We start from the raw sequence: 22,696 nt of genomic DNA on the forward strand, positions 1-22,696 counted from the left end.
AGGACCTTTGAGACAAGGGACAGGCTTCTGGGCCTGACACTCAAGGCCTCTAGACACCAGCCCTGGTGACCAGTCACCTCCTCTCCCCCAGAGCAGTCGGGGTCTTGGCAGGAAGCAGGATTAGAACCCAGATGGTTCCAATAAAGAGACTTTAATGAAGGGATGACTTCTGGCGAGTAGGGTGCAGGGACCGAGCGAGGAGGTTGGGGGACGCAGAGACGGCAACAGCACATGCTGTGGCAGAGGCACTGGAGGGCAGGGAGCAGGGAGGAGATACGCTGTCTTCCCCCGCCTCCCTCTGCCCATCTTCTGTGGGCGCCTCCTGTTGGCCGAAGCTGGCTAGAAGCCAGAGGACAAGCGGGCCCAGGACGAGCGACCCACAGGGATCAATGCACAGCAGAGAAGGGCAGACACTGGACCTGGGGTCTGGGGGGACGATGGAGGACATCCAGCACACACCCAGCCCCGCGTGCTCTTGCTGGCCTCGCACCTTTGCACTGGCTGTGCCGCCGCGGGGGAAACCTGTCTGTCCCCTTCCACCTGGCGAACGCCTGTGCCTTCAGTGTCGTGTCCACGCTCCTTTTCTGCGCCCCAGCTTTGTGCTCACCCACAGCATCGTGACTGCCGGCCCGTGACTCTGCCCCTGCCCTGGACTGAGCTCCTGGCAGGAGTGACCCGGTCTTTTGATGGCAGGGGAGAGGGGACTAGGGCCAGATGAATGACACACTAGCTTTGGGTGTGAAGTTTAAGTGGAGGAGGAAGGGGTTTGCCAAAAATCTTAGTATTCAAGACATAATATTTTAATACCATATTTTTAAAAAATCAGTAAACTGCAGTCCATGGGTCGGCTGCCTATCTTGAGTATCCACCCAACTGGAATAGCACCCCCAGAAGGGCTCTAGCAGGGGGTCAAAAAATTCTTTTTGACCTTGATCCAGAGTAAGAAAGAAATTTCACATTGTGACCCCCTACCTCACCCCCGACAGACATTTCTGGACTGAAACAGATTTCACAGTGCAGGACTTACGGTCACTAAACATGCAATGCATCCTGATGTTTTCTATTCTAGTCTTGTCTACTTGGTTTCATTAAAAAATGCTGCTCACAGCCTTTCAAATTCAAACCCATGGCCTGAAAAATGTTGACACCGTCCTACCGTCCTGCTTAATTTCCTCCACAGCCTTTTGCTGCCTACCAAGGCCTCTTCCGGTTCGTGCGTGTGCTCACTGCCCATCTGCCTGGGGGTGCAGCCCCGGCCGGCAGGAACCCGTCCAGCTTGTCACTGCTGTCTTCTCGGCTCTGGGAACAGTGCCTGGCCCGTGGACCATGCTCCCCAGTGAACTGTTGAGCGAGTGGATGAGCAGATGCCGGAACACAGGGGTCCAGGCCCCCCGCAGCCGGGCTTCTCTGACTGCCTTGTTTTCTTCCTCTCCCCAGTTGGCCCTGGGCCCCAGCCTTGTCTGGGACACCCTGGCGCTGCGGCTGTGCATGACGCGATGGGCCTGCTGCTCCTGGTCCTGGTGCTCCTGCTGCCCGGCGGCTCCGGGCTGCCCTTCTACAACGGCTTCTACTACTCCAACGGCCGGAACCCGGGCAACGGCCATGGCGAAGGTGGGCGGCCTCCTGGGCTTGGCTCTTTGCTGCGCTGGGTGACCAAAACCTCCCCGGCTCCTGCTGTGACATGCAGGTTCCAGGCTGAGACGAGGGCTGGGGCATGATGTAGCTGCCCCTTTCCTATTTGGGTCCTCGTAGTGGCCCAGCCGTGCTCTGAGATGAGAGGAAGAGATGGTTTGTTATCCTGTTTCGCCAGCCCCTTGGACATGGAGCCAGATTCACTTAGGCTTTTTATACTTTCCCCAAAGTCCTGCTAATTTTAAGATCCAGCTTAAATGTGATTTCCCCTGGTCTCCCCAGGGCAAAGGGGATTTGGGGTCAAAGAGAAATGAATTTGAATCTTATAACTCTGCCTCTCACTAGCAGTGTGGCCGTGGGCAGAGGACTTTTTCATTAGCAGTTATTGTGCACCTGGTATGGGTGAGACATGCTTCTAGATGCCTTACATACCTTATCGCATACAATCCTTACAAAAACTCTGCTGTAGGCAAGGGTGAGAATAAAAGTGTTTAACAACCAGGGCGGTGTGGCTGCAGATTAGGCGGAACTGATGCTGGCTGTTCCTGCAGCCCTGAAGGTAGATACTACTATGATCTCATCTCGCAGATGAGGAAACTGAGGCTCAGAGAGTTGAGCCAGGTGCCCTTGCCACACAGTTATTAAGAAGATGAGCTGAGGTTTGTTTGTGGAAGGAATTAAAAGGTCAATAATACCCAGCGCCTGCCATGAAGAGCTCACAGCCTGGCCTGGAGACGAGACATGAGCCGCGCAGCGGGGCTGGGTGTGTCTCACCTTGCCCTCTCCCTTTGGGTAGGTGGTTGTGTCTGCAGGGGAATTTCCCCCCTTTTTATTAGTCCCCCAGGGCTGCTGTAACAAACTGTCAGAAACTCGCTGACTTGGAACAGAAATGTATGCTCTCACACTCTGGACACCGGAAGTCCCAAGTCACTTTCACCGGGAGAAATCATGGTGTTTGCAGGACTGTGCTCCCTGGGAGGCTCTAGGGAGGACACTGTCCTTGCCTTGCCTTTTCTGGTTTCCAGTGGCTCCGGCATTCCTTGGCTTGTGGCCGTGTCACCCCAATCTCTGCCTCTGTGGTCACATGGCCTTCTCTTTTGTAGTCAAATCTCCCTCTGCAGAGGTACTGTGCTTGCATTTAGGACCCAGCTGGAAAACCCAGGATACTTTCCCCGTCTCAAGATCCTTAATTTAACCACATCTGCAAAGTCCATTTTGCCATATAAGATAACAGTCCCAGGTTCCAGGGATTAGGACCTGGATATTTTGGGAGAACATTATTTAGCCTGCCATACTCTTATTCTCCAGAATTTACTGCACAAGCACAACTTTAATGAGATTCCAAGAAATCTAAAAATTTAAGCTTCCTCACAATTCCTCACCCGTGATTCTGCCAGACCACCAGGCTAACGGTTCATTTTTCTCTTTCCCTTCAGTCCCTGAATATGTGACAGCAAATCACATATGATCCCCTCGCCCAGAGGAAGCCTGCTAACTTTTTAGGGGCAGGTTAAGCATCCCAAATCCTAAAATTCAAAATCTGAAGTGCTCCAAAATCTGAAACTTTTTAGGTGCCAACATGATGCTTAAAGGAAATATTCACTGGAGCATTTCAGATTTTGGATTTTCAGATCAGGGATGCTCAGCAGGTAAGTATAATGCAAATATTCCAAAATCTGGAAAAATCTGAAATGTGAAACACTTCTGATCCTAACCATTTCAGATCAGGGATATTCAACCTGTATATCCTTCCAACCTTTCACATATAATTAACAAAACTTTCTTTAACAAAAACTAGCTCATGCTATATATATGGTTTTGTAACCTCCCTTCTCACCTCATAGAATACAAACCTTTTTCTAAGTAACTGAGTGAATATACACATACCAGGTCATTTTGCGTGACTGTATAGTATGTATAGTATTTTGTCAGACGAAAGTGCTAAGATTTTGTCATGTGGTTGTACATTTTCATTTTATTCAAGTTAAAGCTTCAGACACAGAGTTGGGGAAAACAAAAGGAAGTCACTGCTGGGTGACAGCCCTGACTCATACCTACCGGGCACTTTCTGTGTGCCAGGTTCCTGCCCTGTCTGATTGGGGCCTCACCACAGCCCTCTGGAGTTACTGGCCCATTCTACACAGCAGCAAGCGAGGCTTGACCTTCCTAGATTACACACTGGGAACACGTGGAGCCAAGATGCACGCCTGGAGTGCTCGCTTCTGCCTGCGGTCCCAAACCTGTCCCCACTGCCTCTCCACAGGGGGGCTGCTCCAAATGGAGTGAGCTTCAGTCCCTTGGAAGAAGGCTTTTAAAACACCCATCACTGGCCCCAGCCCGGAGTTCCTGATCCAGCAAGGCCCAGGAATGTGCATTTCTAGCAAGTGGCAAGGCCAGCACAGATTCAAGGGGGCAGGGAAATAAATGTCACCCTCTGATGGAAGGAGATGAACAGTCACACTGTAGAGCTTGTGGCTACAGGGAGGGGCGGAGCATGGTGGCCACTTTTGCACTCTGTAACGGCTGAGCCTGGAGGGGGCTGGGGGTGCAGGTGTGGGGCGGCCCCTGCAGGGGTACAGACATGCTGCAGTAGGTCCCCATGTGCACCCCACCCGTCCCCCCCAGGCCTCTTCAACGGCGTGAAGCTGGTGGTGGAGACGCCCGAGGAGACCCTGTTCACCTACCGAGGGGCCAGTGTGACCCTGCCCTGCCGCTACCACTACGAGCCGGCCCTGGTCTCCCCAAGGCCCGTGCGTGTCAAGTGGTGGAAGCTGCTGGAGAACGGGGCCCCGGAGCAGGACGTGCTGGTGGCCATCGGGCTGAAGCACCGCTCCTTCGGGGCCTACCGAGGCCGGGTGCACCTGCGGCGGGACAAGGAGCGTGACGTCTCGCTGGAGATCCGGGACCTGCGGCGGGAGGACTATGGGCGCTACCGCTGCGAGGTCATTGATGGGCTGGAGGACGAGAGTGGCCTGGTGGAGCTGGAGCTCCGGGGTGAGACCCTGAGTGGGATGGGGTGACTCTGCGACCGGAGAGCAGAGGGGAGCGGCCCTGAGAAAGCACCAGACCTTTGTGCTTCAGACACAGACGTGCGTTTGATCCTCAGAACAAGCCCACGTAGAAGCTACTCTTGTTACCACCTCCGTTTTATAGATGAGGAAAATGGGGGCCAGAGAGGTCAAGTAACTTACCTGAGGTCACACAGCTTGCAAGTAGCACAGCGGGGTTTGAACCCAGGCAGTCAGCCTCCAGAATTTGCTCCCCTCTGCTCCTCCTCATTCACATGCCGTCCACAGAGAGGAGAAGGGGAGCTGGCGCACAGCTTATCAGAGACAGAGCTGAGATTGGAGCAGGGCTGGCAGGCCCCCTGTGAGATGCTGTGAGATGCCGGGTGATGCCACGCCAGAGGGGAGGCCCAGCACTGCCAGATTTTCTGATTTGACAAGAGGAACTTATCTTTTTATGTGAGACCGCTGGATTTTCATGTAAACGTCTCCTATTTAAAAAAAAAAACAAAACGCGCCAGACCCTGCCAGCCAGATCTTGTGTGTGGGAGATCTCTAAGTGGCTATTTAACCTCCTCTGTCTCTAGGACGGGGCGGGGACTCCGTATGTCTCACACCTGCGAGGGGCAGCTCAGCGGAGGAGAATAACCTAATTCCCCGGCTGTGGCCCCTGGGCTCCAGGCCTTTCAGGTGTAAAAGGGGAATAGCATCCCTCCTTTGCCTCCGCAGTGATGACAAGGATAAAATGGGCGTCCTGGAAATGTGTTCCCTCAGTCTTTGCCAGCAGCATCCGCCTCTCCAATCCTCTCCCATCCAGTGGCGTAGGTGGTGGCTCAGAGGGGCCACCTTCCTCATTCCCGAAGTTGGGGGTGGCAGAGGGACGGAGAGAGCCTGCGAGAGTCACTTATCTGGGGCCTGCGGGGGCGGCCTAGAGAAACAGGGAGCCCTCGCCCCGTTCCTGGGGCTGTAAGGGTTAGGGCCAGGTGGGCCCAGGCAGGAGCTAATCCCCCTGCAGACGCACACGGAGGCTTCTCTGCCCCTTCAACCGGCCTTGCCCAGGTGCCCGGCTTCCTGCCCAGGTGAGGTGGGAAGTTTGGGGCTAAATGTATTCTCAGGTCCCTGCCTACAGTGAGGAGATCCTAAGGACTTTGGTAAACACCAGCCAAGCAGTGTCCCTTCCCAGACCCTTAAGGTCACCCCTACTGTTTAAGGCTTCATCTAACTTGGAAAGGACTGGATCTTGGATGTTTAAAGTGCTTTTTATTACAGTAAAATTTCAAGCATGAATGGTAACTTTTGCAGGGAGCCTGTGGCCCCTAGTAGATCCTGGCCACCAGGAGGGACCTCGAGCCTCCTGTATTTAAGGGCCCTTTACCACCTTTCTTGCCCTGAAAATCGTCCATCACACAGGGAAAGTTTCTGGCATTCTGCGAAGAAGCTTGCACATGCGGAGCCAGGCATATGATCAGGCTTGCGCCACCGAGAGGGGAGCTGGGAGCCAAGCCTGGCCTCGTGAGCCTAAGGCCTGTGCCTGTGTCCTGTAGACAAAAGCGTATTCTCTCTGGGGTTCTTGTGACAGCCCTGGGAATTAGGTATTATTCCCGTTCTATAGCCAAGGACAGTAGTTGACCGATTAATTAATTACCTTAATAAATGTTTTCTGGGTACTGCTGTGTGCCAGCCCACGTCTAGGAGGGACATGATAAGCAGATACAGGCTCTGTCTTGGACTTGGGCAACGGACAGGAGATCAAAGGTTTCCTGAGCTTTTCTGAGGGGCAGTGTGTGCGCGCACACGTGTGTGTGTGTGTGTGTGTGTGCACATGTGTGTTGAGAGGAGCATGTGTCCAGCCAGCCGGGCCCCGCCCACCCCTCCAAGCTCCTCTTTCCTCTCTCCCAGGTGTGGTCTTCCCCTACCAGCCCCGCCAGGGGCGCTACCAGCTGAACTTCCACGAGGCCCAGCAGGCCTGCAAGGAGCAGGACGCGGTGGTGGCCTCCTTCGAGCAGCTCTTCCGGGCCTGGGAGGAGGGCCTGGACTGGTGCAACGCGGGCTGGCTGCAGGACGCCTCGGTGCAGTATCCCATCACGCTGCCCCGGCAGCCCTGCGGCGGCCTGGGCCTCGCGCCTGGAGTGCGCAGCTACGGCCCGCGCCACCGCCGCCTGCACCGCTACGACGTGTTCTGCTTCGCCGCGGCCCTCAGGGGTGAGTGAATGGCTGCGTGCAGGCCTGTGGGTTTGGTGGCCACTGGGGACCTGTGAGGAGGCAGCGTCTGGGAGCTCTGGACCCCTCTACCTGCCTTGCTGGCACCACCACCTGGAGGCCTGGGGCACCAGCGCGGCTTGGGGCAACGTCCGTCTGAGTTTCGAGTGCTTTGCGGCTGCTGCCTCAGGCCGATCATTGGTGTATCCGTTCATCAGACATTTTCTGAGTGCTTTCACATTCTGGGGCCTAGACTAGGCTCCGAGGCATCACAGGCAGATAAACCACAGTCTGTCCTCACGAAGCAGCCCATTTCATAGGCAGATAAACAAGTAAAAGCAGAGATTGTTTCAGTGCCATATTCTGAGCACTTAGAAAAATGCCTGGCACATAGTAGGTGCTCAGTAAATAACTGAACGGGCAAGAGACTGACTGGTCCAGCCTAGGTGGGTGCCCACCAGGGTGCAAATAGGGAAGGGGGGTGGGTGAGTACAGACAGGACTGGAGGGACCTCAGTGCTGTGGCAGGTGGGTGGCGCTCTTAGGGAGAGGGTGAGGACGGAGAATTGTCCCCGGAAGTGTCCACTGCAGATGCCCACAGCATGACAGCTCCCTGGGCTGAGACAGTTGTCAGGTCCCTGGGGCTGGCATTGCTGCAGGCCCCACTGGCCTCCCCGGCTGCCCCCTGCACTGCCCGGCACTCACGCCTGCTTCCCCCAGGGCGAGTGTACTACCTGGAGCACCCCGAGAAGCTGACCCTGGCGGAGGCGACGGAGGCCTGCCGGGAAGATGGCGCCCAGATCGCCAAGGTGGGACAGCTCTTTGCCGCCTGGAAGTTCCGAGGCCTGGACCGCTGCGACGCTGGCTGGCTGGCAGATGGCAGTGTCCGCTACCCTGTGGCTCACCCTCGTCCCAACTGTGGGCCCCCGGAGGCTGGCGTCCGAAGCTTCGGCTTCCCAGACCCCCAGACCTCCTATGGTGTCTACTGCTACCGCCAGCGCTAGGACCTGGCCCCCGCCATGCTCCCTCAGAGGCTGTGTATTTATTGAGTGGTTCCTTTTCCCTTGTGGGTTGGGGCAATTTTAGTATTGTTTTTATACTTCTAAACTTAAACTTTAAAAATTTTTTTTACTGTATTTTGTAAACCTGATGGAATCCAGTGCCTCCCTTTGCTCAGGTGGACACCCAAGGCTCCCCCTCCAGGAATCCTCCTGCCCTCTCCTCTGGGGCCTTCGAGGTTTGTGGGCTTTCAGAGGGCTCCCTGCCCTGAGGAGGGTGTGCCCAGAGCAGGCAGTGGCCTGCCCAGGGTGCCATAGCACGTCAGGGCATGGTGGCTGCAGCTGTCCCCGAACCTTGGCCTGGGGGAGAGGGACGGCTTCCAGGACCCCTGGAGCTGGGCTTTGGGGCTCTCCTGCCCCCTCCTGCTTCTCTGCAAAGCTGCTGGCCCAGATCGGCCACCGAGGAGGGCGTCCTTGGCTTCTGGGCAGGAAGCCTCCTTCTTCTCCCTCCTCTCTCGGTTCCAAAGAGTCTACATTTTGTCCCGCCATTCTTCCCTTGGTGGGGAGCGGCCCTCTGGTGTGTGTACTTTCTCTGGACAATAAATGGTGCTGTGACTCACTTCCTCCAACCCCAGCCCTCATCTGCATCCCTGTCCTGTTAGGTGTCAGGGCCCAGCCCCTGCCCTGCGGGTGTGTGTGTGTGTGTGGGGGGCAGCTGGGTCAGTCCGCGGGGTGAGCAGGGGCTCCGTGGGCTGCCCCTTTGGGCCGACTTGGCTCTGGCCCTGCCTGCGCCACGGCACACCCTGCCTCGGGGGCTGGCCTAGCATCTGGGGGCTCTAGCCTGCATGCCCCCAGCCCCATGCCCTTGCAGGGTGTCTGTGTGAGGCCCGGCAGAATTGTGGGGGCTGCCTCTGGGAAGGCAGAGGCGGCTGTGCCCTCCAGAGGGTCTCGGAGGCCAGGATCTCGGGGACCACCCCTGTCTACCTCACCCTCTGCCCCCACCCACCTGCCTCAGGAGAGTGGCCCCGCTGCCCTGCACAGGCAAGCCTCCGCCCTCGCCAGTCACGCTTCCATCAGTTCTTCGCTTGGCCCGGGGCTTCTCAGCGTGGCCTGCAGCATCCGCGCCGCTGGGAACTTGCTGGAAGCGGAAGTTCCTGGGCCCCACACCGACCTGCTGGGTCAGAAACTTGGGGTGAGGGGGGCGGGGCACAGTGTTATGACTAAGGCCTCCATGTGTTTCTTATGCATGCTTAGGTTTGAAAACTGACAGGTGTGCCACCAACTAATTCAGCTAATTAATCGATTAAGTGTCGGGCCCTTACTTGTGACCACTGCTGTACCCTCCGCTTTGGCCCACCTATTCTTTCCAGAGCTAGAGGCATGCGTACGTATTTACCAGCAAACACTCGACTGCACGCTCACCCACACGTGGAAAGATACCAGCATGCACAAAATCACACCGCACGCACCAGCCAGCACACGGACACGCTCACAGACACAACGGCCCGTCGAGCTCCCGACGGGGGAGGCGTCCGAGGAGGAGGCGTGGGTGGACGGCCACTGCCTGGCCCCCACGTGCCCGCTCAACTATTGAGGTTTTTCAGGGAATCCATAACAACCGAAAAGGTTTCCACTGATGTCCCACAGCCCACCAAGGGTAGCGTTCCCAGGCCTTTTTGCCTGTAGCCGGCTGGCCCGTTTCCTGCCTCAAAATGTGTCAGCAAAATTCACTGTTCCCAGACTGTCTGCAGTTTGTTTTTTTCTTCCCTCTTTATACATCCTGGCTTTTGCCTCTGTTCTTGGACTCAGTCTACCAACTGAGTCCTCCCACATGAGCAAACAGTGTGGTATCAACCGAACTATGCAAAGTGACCAGATATCTCATTTGAGCTGTGGTTTGACAGTGTGCCCATTCGAAAATCCACACACAGCACCCCCTGAGTGACACACGTCACATATGTGACAGGCACACCCAGGCACACATGGGTACAGACATACATGTGCCCACACATACTCCACATTCACATACAGACACACGCACACAATCCATCAAACACATCGGCGCCCTAGTAAAAATAAAGCGCAGCAGATGTGACTGTCCCCGGCTCTGAACAGACAGGAGATGCACTAATTTGGGATCATTCGATCAAAACCTGTCTGCCACCATTCTAAGAGCCCCTTCAGTAGGCCCCAGATCATGTTGCCTCTCCTTAAATTAAAAAAAAAAAAAAAAAAGGGAAAAGAAAAGAAATAGTTCTCTTCCAATGTCTTTATTATTATTATAATTATCATAATCTTTAGTTTTCAAAAATATAAATAGGTGCACGGAACCCTGGTGCCTGCACGGTCCCGGGGGCGGGGGTGGGGAGGGGAGGGGGTTGGGGGGCACTCCCGTGGGGAGGAAGTGCCCCCACCCGGCCCTGCCAAGTCAACACCTGCTCGGTGGCAGACCCAGGTGAGAGGACACTGGAGGAGGGACCCTTGGAGGGAACCTGACCCCCACGCAGCGGAAGACCCTCGGTGGCTCTCTCCCGCCCACTCTCGCTCACCCTTGGCCGGCTGGCAGGACTCTGCCCTCTGCCCAGCGCTTCTCCCGCACAGAGATGGTGCAGCCCTCCTGGCTCCTTTCCAACTCTTCATGCCCTCAGGCCTCTGCTCCTTCCAGCTCCTCTGACCCTCCTCCCGCCTCCCTAGCTCCCCCTGCAGGTGAAATAACCAACGATTGCACTGCTCTTGGATAAAGTCAGGAAACAAAAATAATCTTCTTTATTTAACTTAACCCTCCCCTTCTCCCCCTGTCCCTGCTCTGGTCCCTGGAAAGGCACAATGGGAGATTGAAGAAATGTCTCTAAACTCAGTCCACGGGTTACAATCAGTTTGCTTTGCTTTGGCATTTAGGGGACAAATTAGATGCAGTTTTGGTGATGTTGGGGGGTGAGTGGGTGCATACACAATGTAGGATTTATTTTTTTCCTTCTTTAATGGGATTCCTTATATGACAAAAAGTGACAAGAAGAGGACACCATCTGGGTGGGATGCGCTGTCGGCCTGGCAGGCTCCTGGGCTCAGCATCCTTGGTGCGTGCTGGAAGCTCCTCTCAGTGGGCCGTGCTGGGGCGGCTCCTCCGCGGGGGCCGTGAGCTCCGCTTCTGTAGCCGGCGCTTGTAGGTGGCGGCTGGGGTGAAAGGAGATGGAAAAATGTCGGTGGACCCAGAAAGAAAGTGGGGCTGGGCCTACGCTCTCCCCAGCTTCCCCTGTCTCCCTGGGGACACCAGGAGCTCAGTAAGGCAGCCTGGGGCTTTAGGAGCTGCCCTGGGCTTGATGTTTCTTTGGGTCTCCTCGGGCTAAGGGTATCCACGCAGGTGCTGAAAAGGACAGCTGGCTGCGTTCCTCCTTCATCCTCTTGGTGAGAGTGAGCCCTCTCCTGGGAAGGACCTGGCCCTCCCTAGGGGCAGGGGCAGCTTCGTGGCTGAGCAGACCCCTGACCTCCCTCGCTGCACTTCCTCGACCCCGTAGATGGTGCAGGGTCCCTGGGGGAGGGCGAGCCACCACAGTGCTCTGGGGACAGGGAGGAGGCTGCGCTGGCAGAATCTGACCCTGGTCCCTGTGAGGGTGGGAGGGGCGGTGCTCACGGTCTGTGCAGGTGATCCGAGGCTCCTCCCAGTGCCCGTCGGGCTGGCACCGGATAGTGGGCACGTGGCGCTGGACAAAGCCCTCGGTGCACTGGTACCGCACCAGTGAATTGATCTCATACCGGTCCTTCCTCTGCCCGAAGGTCCTGGCGTGCTCCACCACGGGAGGGTCTCCGCAGGCCACTGGGGGGCAAACACCCTTTAGAAAGAGCTCTCATAGGGTCTTCTGTGCTGACCCACACTGGCTGCCACCCGAGGCACCACGGGAGGGGCACCGAGCCCCTGCCAGTGAGCCCTGGGCACTGAGAATTTGGAAACTGCTGGTTCTAACATCCGAGTTCCTCAACGACTTAGAGCAGCAGGAAGGGAATACAAAGGGCAGGGTCCTTAAGGGGACGGAAGAGAAGACAAAAGGGAGGGAGAAAGGGAAAGAGGGCGAGAGCCCAGTTTTACGGGAGCATCCAGTCCAAGGGGAAGTGGGACCCGCAGGAGGCCTGGGGGACGCAAGGCCATGAGCAGGGGCAGGTGGGGTGTGTCCTACCAGCACCTCGAAGTCCACAGACTCACAGCTGAGGGATCAAGGCCTGACAACTCTGATGCTGTGGCTGATGGACTTGGGGACCCCAGAGACGGGAGGGCTCCCAACAGAGGTGCCCCTGAGGGTGACTTTCTACTGCCCATGTCCAAGGGACAGTGTGTATGTGTGGAGTGGGGGATCCTGTCCTCTAGCCTGTGACCTTCACATGCTCGCTGTCCCTGCAAACAGTCCCGAGCAGCGAGCTTGCTCTTGCCATTGGTCCCGGGACGCTGGCACTGGGAGGGGCCCCCGGCCAGCTCCAGTCTGCCTGTTGGACAGATGAGGAGACACCCGCAGCCAGGACACAAGGGACTCACCCCCGTCACACAGCAAGAGCCTCACCTACAGCTGGAAGTCTTGACCTTACCCACTCTGGGCCCCCTCCCGGGCCCCAGCTCACCTGTGCCCTTTTTGCAAGTGAAGGGCAGGTGGTAATTGCAGGGAACATCATTCCACTCGCCCTTCTCGTGCCAGATCATCACCACGCAGTCCTCTCCAGTGGCAAAGAAGTTGTCGGGCTGGTTCGGGCGCCAGTTCTCAAATTGCTGCGGTGGGAGTGGGGAAGGGGTGAGGTGGGGAAGGGGCGAGGTGGGGGTAGGGGTAGCACAGCTTGGCCTGACTCCACTTTCTTCCCCATGGAGCCTCTCCCCATCTCCTTTCTCTTTTGCCCCAACTTCTGGCTCATCCAGGAGCGGCACAAAGGCCCCAGGGAATGTGGTCAGGGTTGCCCTAGGCACAGCGGAACCCACGGCTCCTCCTTGGGAATGGGCCACGCAGCCTGGCTCCGGTCCGGGGAGTCACAGTCCCTGCTCTTTTCCAGAAGGGCCAACAAGGGCCAACCACACAGGCTGCCTTGCCTGGGCAGGGCTGGGTGGCAGAAACAGGGCTCTCCAGTCCAGACGCCACCCACCAGAGTAGTGCACCGGGCTTCTCCCTGCAGCCTGGCCCCAGTACCCCCTTCAAGTCCTCCTCTTCCAGGGAGGCTTCCCTGAGGCCCTCTGCCCTTCACTGACTGCGGCACTGACTGCGCCTCCTGTCCACTTGGCATCTGTGTGGCCTTCTGTCTGTCTCCTGGAGTAGACGCGGGTCCTCTGTGGACAAGCTTCCATGTCTCCCTCATGGAGGTTTGCTGTTACTCCCTCACTTCCCTCCCGACGCCATCATCGCTCAACCTGTCCCGCCCCAGCCTGGTCTCCGGAGGCAGAGATGAAGACACAGTCCCTGCCCTCTAGGGCTGCAGGGGTTTGGACTCATCTTTCCCTGGGGGTCTTTATTCCACCCCCTCTCCTCTGGGCCGCCAGCTGTGCCCACGCAGAACTCACCAAGGAGTGTCCGTCTGACCAGCGGAAGTCGCCTTCGATGGTCCTGTCATTCAGGCCGATCCACTGGTAGTCTTGGGCGTTGTCTGGAGAGAGGACGAGGGTGTGGGGTCTGAGCAACTTGGGCTCACAGAGGCAGAGGGGAGGGAGGGGGACGGCAGTGGGTGGGCTCCTTAGGACCTCCACTCCAAGCTGGCATAGACAGTGACAGCCAGGTTAGTCTGGGGCTGACTCTCACTGGCAGTGGGCTGTCCTGGTGCAGCCAGAGCTGCTGGCCCCAAAGACCTCTGTCTTCTGCTCTCAGGGAACTCAGACCGGGGAACACTGTTCCCCTCCCAGTCCCCCTCCCCTGCAGCCTCGCCGGGCCCCAGTCTGCTGACTCCTGAAAGATGAGGTCCTTTGCCCACGTGGCCACTTTCTTCCTAGGTCCCATGGGCCCTGCCACACTCACTGTTGACAAACTCCTGCTCCTCTGGGGTGACGATGCTGCTCAGGTGTGACTGATGCTCCCGGCACCGGCCCTCGGCGTCCACCCAGGTCTCGCGGTCGGGGAAATGGCGGTAACAGTTGCCCTGGAACTTGGTCCAGCCCTCCTCACAAACCTCCTGGTCTGCAACACAGGGCGGGGGCTTGAAGGGAGGGGCCCGAGACCCACTGGGGATGCAGGTGCTGCCCGTCTGTGGCATGGATTCCTGTGCTCACCCCACCTCACATGCTGTGCCCTCAGGGGAAGGGGGGGCCCAGCTGGAGAGAGGGTCACGGTGGAAGCCAGGAGGGCCTGGCCCCAGGAACCTCTGAGCACGTTCCCACTCTGGGAGATGCCAGGGACGCTTTCTTTCCCTGCGGTCACTCTCTCCCCTCTCCCAAGCTTTCCTCTGCTGATGCCTGCTCTGGAGGGCTGGAGAGGTCAGCAGGCCAGGCTTCCCGCCAAAGAGGTGGGAAGGTGGGAGGTTTTGAGATTTAAGGCAAAACACGGTGCCAAGGCCATGAGGGGCTCCAGGGACAGAGGAGCCGTGCTGGGGCACAGAATGGAACTGGTCACTTCCTTCCTGCAGAACCTCGGTAGGGACAGAAGAGCAGAAATAAGTCTGCTTTGGGTCCGAAGAAGACTCAGGCCCTAAGGCCATTGTTCAGAGCTGGCTACTTGGAGGGTGAGACAGCCAACTGGGGGTCCATGACCCAGGGGCCCTGGCTTTTTATTTTATTTTATTTTGGTGGCAGATGGGAAGAGTGGAGGAGCTTCTCTCTGCACACAGCTAAATCTGAAATGGGTTCTCAGTTCTGCAGAAGGGGCTGTTTGGAACTCTTGGAGGAGCCCAGAGGGGAAGAGGCAGGGCATGCTGGAGCAGCTCTCTCAGGCTTGAGAGAACCGATTGTGACAGTCTCTTCCCAGCTCTGCCTTCAGTGACATCATGTTGGTAGCTTTACACTGGCCCTGCTGGGCGTGTTCACACCTCAGGCATTGGCAGATGCGATAGCACTGGGCAGAGCAAATTCCAAGGCCCTCCTTTCCTCTTCCCTGGGGCCTTCTGGGTGATGGGGTGCCACAGTCTGGCTGTCCCAGGAATAAAGGACCAGTACCTGAGGGTAAGGAGTCTTAGGCTGAAGGGACGGGTGCTTGGCAAGGTGGAGTAGAGACAGCTGCGGACAGTGGAGAGAGAGGAGGCGGGGGGCCAGGAGCCAGAAAGGAAAGAGACAGAGCAGTAGGAGGGCCTCCTGCTACCCACGCCTTCCCCAAGGGGTGAGCAAAGGGTGAGAAAGGGGCAGAGAGGCCTCAGAGGTAGCTCAGCACCATAAAGAGGCAGCCCAGGGCTGGCTTGTGGGGTCAGTTTTGGGGCCCCCTTAGTGCCTGGGGGCTGAGCTGGGCAGGCAGAGTTGGAGGGTGCAGCTGCTGGGGAGGGGGGGGTGGTTGGGAGCATGCAGGATGGAGGCTCTGGGGAGACAGACACAGATTTGCAGGACGGCTGGATGCTGCAGGGCAGAGCCACGGCAGGCGGTGCCCATGGGAGGTGAGGGCTCAGGATCGAGATGGGAGAAGAGATGCAGCCTGCTTGGCCGGGCACCCAGGCCCAGGGCCCAGCTGGGTGGCTCCAGCACCATCTCTCTGCTCCATCAGGGTACACAGCCCAGCGAGGGTCCTGCTTCCAATCCAGCAGAGCCCCTGTCCCAGTCTGGGACCCAAGAGCTGTTGTCTGCATGGATGTTCCAGACCCTTCTCCCCTGTGGCAAATGTTCTGACATCCTGAGGAGAAAATCCTTGTAGCTCTCCACTCCCACCCCAGCCAACACCCATGCACCAATTCTTGGTGTCTTGGGGTCAGGACAGAGGGTGGAAGACTGCAGGGGAGGGTGTCCAAGTCTTTTCTTCCAGAAGTCTTAATTTCTTCTACCAGTTTGTAACCTTGGCAATACCTCCAAGGAACATGCAATCCAAAACTACCTCCCCACACTGCTTAGGACTAAAGGGAGACTTCCCAAGAGTTTCACCAGCCTTCTGAAGTTTCTGGGTGTCCAACTTGAGAGTTCATTGAAAAGGGTTTTAAGCTTAGCCCCTGCACCCTTCCAGTTCTGCGTGGACCACGGCTACCAGAATCCAAAAGTCTCATCTCCCCTTTTCTGAGTTGGGAAGCCCTTGAGGTCTGGGAGGCTTGGGGGAAACCAGGAAGCATGAAAGGTGAGTGGGCTGAGGGCTCAGTCTGGCCCTGGGAGGCTTCCTGGCACACAGCTCCCCTTGCGGAGCCGGCAGCTCTGCTCAGATGAAGAAGCAGAGGGGTTGGCAAGGCCCGAGAGAGGAAACTCAGCCCTGCCACTTGAAACAAGGCTCCGTTCTCTCTGGCCAGCCCTTTGCTTTGCACGAGAGACGAAGAAAGGAAGCATGGGCTGATGTGGCATTGACATGGCAACTGTCACAGTGGTGATGAGGAGAAGGTGACATGCAGCAGTCCCTGCTCATGCATGACTCGAGCATGCTGGTGACACGGGAGCTCTCAGGCAGACCAACCATAGCTCTCACCCCAGGAGAAGAGGAAGGCAGCTTGGCCAGTGTGGCACAGTGGCTCCCAGGGCCATGAAGGGGCCACAAAGGTCCTATGGGGAGACGCATGCCCATGACCACATTGAGAAAATCCGTGACTGTCATCTGGAGTGAGAACGAATTACTCCCACTCCATGGCTTCCTTCAAGACAAATGCCTGGAATCAACTCTGTTCTCTTAGTCTGACACACGCACCAGCCTCAGTGGTGGCATCAGCAGGTCTGGAGTGCTGGAGAAGGTTAGTGTTTTAAAGGTTCCCAGAGCCCCCCTTCCAAAGTGTGGGCTGGCTCAACCGGCATGTCTCTCCTACAGTCAGATCAGCCAGTGCCCCAGAGGAGGGTCTTCGAGGGGAAGAGCAAGAGAAAGAACGGGAATCAGGGGGTAGACTTTTCTGCTGTGGTCCCTGGTGTGGCTGTCCAGATGGACCTTGGGGGCCCCAGCTGGGGCCTGGAGCCTGTGGTTAGAAGGGAAGCATGAGGGAGGAGGAGGGGGAGCAGCAGTTAGTGACATTAGCTGAAGCCGAGACGGCCGTACCGATCTCACACAGGTCCCCTCCGTAGCTGGGAAGGCATAAGCATGTGAAAGAGTCGATGGCATCCACGCAGGTGGCTCCATTCAGACAAGGGCTTGAGAGGCACTCATCAATGTCTGCAAGAAACCAAGGGCCACCATTAGGACTCCCGCCGGCAACTCCAGCCTCGCAAGCATTGGGGCCTCCTTATGGGTGGCCAGCCCTGCTGCTCTTCAGAGCCCTGGGAGGGAACTGGCTGGTTTTCCTAAGAACTGTTGCTGCTGCTGCTGCTGCCGCCATCTTGGAGTGCTGAAGCAGTGATCCAGACAAGGGTTTTCCTGGGTATGTTTGACTCTTGATTGGCAAGCTCGGAGCGCTGGAGCCAGGTTTCCCAGTGGGTTGAAGAGTTCTGGTACTTCTAAAGCCAAATGCCTTTTGGGAGAGTGAGCATGGAGTTCCTCCAAGATAACTCCTCTTGTGACTATTTTAAGAAGCCATTGGGTTCTGAACTGGCTGTGAACATGGTGGTGAGTGAGAACACAGGAAGTCAAGTTCCTGAAGCTTGGTTAGAGGCCTTTCTTTTCCTGGCTTCCTCTGTAGTTAAGAACCAGGGAAAGAGGCAAGGCCATGCAGTCCCAGAATGAACAACCTAGAAATGGTCTGCAGAGTGTAGATCCATGAGAAAATGGCACCATGGGATAGTACATGAGACTCAGTAGACTTCTTGGGTTGCAGACAGCTTCACTGTCTTCAGTAAATAAGATTCTGGAATATCTTGTTAAAATGAAGCCAGGATCTTTCTCTTGGAAGAGGGACAGATACCCTGCCCAACATTTCCTGGAACAATCTCCTTCTGCTTTAAGTTCTCAGAGGGGAGTATCTCCAGTGAGTCAGGATTTCCAGAGAGGCTCCATCCTGGCTAATGGTAGACAAGTGTTTGAAGCCAGGGAGGTGCTTAGTAAGTGGCTGCCCACCAGCACCAGCCTGGGACACAGGCTGGTCCCCATCAGCTTCCCCTTCTTGGATAGGCTCTCCTTCCCTTCTGTTCTTCTGATCCCAAGATGCTCTTTCTGATCAAATTTCTCTGTGGGGCTTCAATTGGTAAGTCACTGGCCTTCGCTTCAAATTTTCGTCAGTTAGCCAAGGTAAGAATTGGATCTCCTAATCTGGTCTTTCTGCATCTTTCTGAGAGATCAGGAACCCTGGAGGACCTCTTCTGCTCTCTTGGTGTTTAATACTCCAAAGTTTCCTGCCTTTTTTTTTTTTTTTTCTGGGTTTCCTCTCCTAGGAACACCATAAAAGGAATTATGAAGCTCCTCTTGCCAGGAGAACAATAAAGTTCTGCCGTGAGTGGGTCCCACTGGCTTCTGGGGCACCATGACGTGTGGTTTGAAGATTCTAAGCCTCGGTATGTGCACTGTGTTCATACAACCGTCAGGATTTGACGACATGTCGCTTGGTAGTCTCCACATAAGCAGCAAAGCCCTGTGTTGGGAATAGGACCTCAGAGTCCTAAACATGTGCCAGGACTTGGCTCTTGCCTCCCATAGAGCAAACCGGACCTAAAAGTCAATCCTCTGCTAAGATGGCAAAAGCACTTTCCTCTGGGTCTGTGTGCTAGTGCACAGTAGACACCTTCTAGGCCAGGGCTGGGTTTGTGCCATGGTGGCCTGCAAATCCCCAGTTCTCAGGCATCTTGCTCATCCCACGAAGCTCCTAATCTCCAGTTGGCAGGTATCTCTCTCTTCCCACGAAGTCCTTAACTTCCTCTCAGGGAGTGCACACCACAGACTAGACACCAACAGTTCCAAGCTTGGAACTGTTCCAAGCAACACCAAATGCATGGAGGAACGGGCGAAATCCCAGCATGCACTTGGGCTCCCAGCATGCCCCAGGATTCCCAGCAGCAGCAGTAGCAGCAATAGGTCAGGCCGGTCGGCGGGGCGGAAGCTGGGGGCGGCTCTCCTGCTTCGGGAAAGCTACTGTTCTCTTGTCCATTAGCGTCATTACGGGAGACGGGAAGCACTGGGCAAGGGGAATTAAGCAAATGTAGGCGCTAAAGCAGTTGTACAGAGCAGGGACAGGAATGGCCTCTGGGAGGAAGAGTGAGACATCAACCCTGGGGCCTTGGGCCAGCCCATGGGAGCAAGGGCAGGGCAGGTGGGAGGCCTCGAGGGAGGCCCACCCGGGGGCTTCTGTTGTCCCACAGGCTGATTGCACATCATCTGTCCCCAGGTGGCCCGAGGTCCAGGGGAAGTGTTGTTTTCTTTCTGTGTATGGCCAGGGCACAAAATCTGAGAATGCTGCGGGGACTGAAGGGACCCATTCCTGCACTCAGAGCTGGTTTTGGCAGGGCCCTGGATTCACAGATGAGAGGGGAAGGAAGGGCCACGGTCCTGAGAACCAGAGAGCCTGTGGTTGCCACCGGGACAGCTTAGAGAGGCTGAATCAGCATCTTCAGCACTTGAGAGAGGGCTGGGTGACGTGTGGGGAGTCCCCATCAGCCATTCAGGCCTGTGGTGCCTCATCTCCTCCCCCTCTGGCTGGGAGAGCCATTCTGGCCTGCACTGCCCACCTCTCTGTGTGACGGGCATGTAGGACATCATTTGGCTTCTGGAGCCAACAGAGGATTGGGCTGGGTCCTGCTGTGAGCACAGAGTGAGGGATCCCGGACAAGGTGCTCACAGGTGGAGGGAGGGAAGGGCTTTGGGCAATGTGCAGACTTCATGAAGGAAGAGAGGACAGGGAGGGAACCAAGAACTGTTGAGAACCTTCTCTGAGCCAAATGCTGACTCACACACACGTTACCCTTCCTGTATGTTGTCCTGTCTGGTGGCCACAGGCACGGTTATGCTACTTACAGGTAAGAACACAGTGAAGTGATCTGCCCAATCTGTACGTGGGGAAGACAGGTTGGAAGAGATGGAGGAGTCAGGAAATGAGACTGGAAGTTGGGCCTCTGTCCCACGTGGAGGGAGAGAGACTTTGGGCCCCTGGACTCTCAGCACCTGCTACCGTTTCTGTGCAGCCCCCGAGGGCTCACCCCACCACTCCTGTTGGGGGTGCCAGGAATCTAGGGTCCTCTTCCCACTGCTGTGACCAGAAGACTTGCTTTTCTCCTGAACAAGGCTCTCCAGCAACATCTCTAACTTAGGAGAGAAAATACCTGAGAGCCCCCGGTAACAGCTAGGGCAATAGAGATACTTGCAAATAATCACTTCAATTGGAGATCCCAGGCCTCCACCTGGAAGAGGTCTTCTCCAGCTCTTGCCTGGGTCAGAGCCCAGGACCTTCCAGTGAGCGAGAGTTTATTTGGCTCATAGAAAATGCTGAATGAAGCGTGACAAAGAGGTGCTTTGACTCAAATGATATTCAACAAAAGGGGTCACCACTCCCAAAGACTACGATATGAATGGTACTACTCAAGTTGTTCAGTGCACAACTAGCGCAGCTGTATGTGATGAATCTGGACATAACTTTCCTGAGCAAGTGTGGGGGAAAATCCCCCCAAGAAATATAGAAAACATTTCTTAACTCAGTGGACGCTCTGCACCCTGCCAAGACCTGCGATCACTCAGGATGGACACACCTAAGCAGACACACCAACTTTCTGGTTGAGTCTGTTACACAATTGAAAGAAAAATGTTAAGAGCACATTTACCAGTCCTAATTTGCTTTTAAGATAAACATCATTAAATTAAAAAGTATGCTGTGATTACTGATACTCTTTCAAGTCTTTTATATTTTAAAAGTTGATCTTGAATATAACTTTAATATCCTGCTTCTTACATTCAATTAATTGCCTGTTAAAATCTGCCCATGAACTTTTTTTTTTTTTTTTTGAGACAGAGTCTCACTCTGTTGCCCAGGCTAGAGTGAGTGCCGTGGCGTCAGCCTAGCTCACAGCAACCTCAAACTCCTGGGCTCAAGCGATCCTCCTGCCTCAGCCTCCCGAGTAGCTGGGACTACAGGCATGTGCCACCATGCCCGGCTAATTTTTTCTATATATATATTTAGCTGTCTGTATAATTTCTTTCTGTTTTAGTAGAGGTGGGGTCTCGCTCTTGCTCAGGCTGGTCTCGAACTCCTGAACTCAAACGATCCGCCCACCTCGGCCTCCCAGAGTGCTAGGATTACAGGCGTGAGCCACCGCGCCCGGCCCATGAACTTTTTGGTTAGGTCAAGAAGGCATAATTTGTATTCTTGTGTTTTCACTTGTAACCTTGTATTTTCGTTTGGTTTGAAAGCATTTGTTTCCTAGGGATAAAGGTTTCACTGAAATTCAAATATCTCCCCTAGTGGAAGAGACAGTGTCAGATCACAGATCAGAGCTCCAAACCTAGAAAGTGAAAAATATGATTAAATTCATACCCTTCTCCCTGAGGAGTTAAGAGACATCCACGCAGCACCAGTGATGACTGGAAATTGGATGTGAGACCTGGTTAGAACAGTATTTTTCAACCTTGGCTGCACATTAGAATCACTGGAGTAGTTTAAAAAATATTTTTTATTGAAAGTTTTTTTTAAAAGCACCAGTGCTGGGATTGAATCAGAGTATCTCAGGGCCCAGGCATATGCTTTTAAAAACCACCCCATGTGATTCTAAGTGGCAGCCAGGATAGAAACCTCAGAGTTGTAGCCAGGCACGTGCATAATCCCAGAGCTCTGGGAGGCTGAGGCGGGAGGATCGCTGGAGGCCAGGGGTTCAAGACCAGCCTAGGCAACATAACAAGACATCCCTGTCAAAAAAAATTAGCTGAGTATAGTGGCAAAGCACCCGTAGTTTCAGCTACTCATGAGACTGAGGTGGGAGGATCACTTGAGCCCAGGAGTTGGAGGCTGCGGTGAGCTGTGATTGCTCCACTGCACTCCAGCCGGGGTGACAGAGCGAGAAATAAGCCTCAGAGTTGAGGCAGAAGCCCAGTCCCCACAAGAGCTATTAACAAGGGAGGTGGGGAAGATGCTGCTGCCTTTTAGGTGGGTCAGAGTGGAATAGTCCTGCTTCTAATTGCCAAAGAATCTGAGTGCTCATTAAGCAGACGTTTGTTTTGAAGTCAAAACTACTGATTAATAACTTATCAAGAACTTGTTCATGGAATACTGACTAAACAAGACAACAGTCATTGTCAATTTTTTTTTTTTTTTTTTTTAGGACTAAACACAACCTCTAACCCCCTTTATTAGGCAGAAGTTTTCTCCGAATATTCAAATATTGCCACAGGAATAACGCTGCATTTTGCTACCTGTGGCCCCAGGAGATACTGACCTGTGTGTGGTCTTTTAACAACCTGTGTCTCCCGGTTCTAGTGCAAGACAGTGGTGGGTCACCCGTGCAGAGTGGGCACCATCTGCCGCCCTTCTGGAAGCACTTGAACCTCGAGCTAAATTGAACAGGAGTGACTTGGGACCCCAGGGGTACAGTCCTGGGAAATAAGACCCCAGGTTTTGTGCTGGGCTGGTCCTTAGCACTTGCTCGTTGGAGATGCTGAAGCTTTTCCTGACCAGCGGAGTGAGAGGGAGAAGGGGAACTCAGTTTTACTAAACGCCTCTTCTGGCCGGGGGCTGCACTCAGAGGATCTTAATCCTTACAGCGGTGGTTCCCAGCCACCTGGGAGTTTTAAAACCCTAATGCCAAGGCCACAGGACTATTTCAGTCAGAGTTCGTGGGGGTAGGTCTCAGGCATCGTATTTTTTTTTTTTTTTTTAAAGCTGAGACCACCCTCACTGATCCCTGTTTACAAACGAGGGCTCAGCTTTAAGTGTTCAATGGACCAACTCCACAGCCCTCCCC

At 55.3% G+C, this 22,696-nt stretch overlaps 2 protein-coding genes across 2 annotated transcripts in view; one reads left to right on the plus strand and one right to left on the minus strand.

The window, feature by feature from the left end:
* The first annotated feature begins 1,496 nt into the window (after positions 1 to 1,496).
* Positions 1,497 to 7,839, plus strand: HAPLN3 (hyaluronan and proteoglycan link protein 3). Its single transcript, XM_069466634.1, has 4 exons — positions 1,497 to 1,611; positions 4,258 to 4,626; positions 6,537 to 6,839; positions 7,556 to 7,839. The coding sequence occupies exons 1-4, from the start codon at positions 1,497 to 1,499 to the stop codon at positions 7,837 to 7,839; spliced, it is 1,071 nt and encodes a 356-aa protein (XP_069322735.1).
* Positions 7,840 to 10,930: 3,091 nt separating this feature from the next.
* ACAN (aggrecan) overlaps positions 10,931 to 22,696 on the minus strand; it is a 35,892-nt gene continuing 24,126 nt past the window's right edge. The window contains exons 15-20 of the mRNA XM_069465731.1: positions 16,929 to 17,042; positions 13,812 to 13,970; positions 13,364 to 13,446; positions 12,442 to 12,586; positions 11,465 to 11,647; positions 10,931 to 11,007 (exon numbers count right to left, since the gene is read on the minus strand). Coding sequence (XP_069321832.1) covers positions 10,931 to 11,007; positions 11,465 to 11,647; positions 12,442 to 12,586; positions 13,364 to 13,446; positions 13,812 to 13,970; positions 16,929 to 17,042 — 761 coding nt within the window. The remainder of the gene's footprint in view (positions 11,008 to 11,464; positions 11,648 to 12,441; positions 12,587 to 13,363; positions 13,447 to 13,811; positions 13,971 to 16,928; positions 17,043 to 22,696) is intronic.

This window comes from Eulemur rufifrons, chromosome 3 (assembly GCF_041146395.1).
Source record: "Eulemur rufifrons isolate Redbay chromosome 3, OSU_ERuf_1, whole genome shotgun sequence".
Classification (NCBI taxonomy): Eukaryota; Metazoa; Chordata; class Mammalia; order Primates; family Lemuridae; genus Eulemur; species Eulemur rufifrons.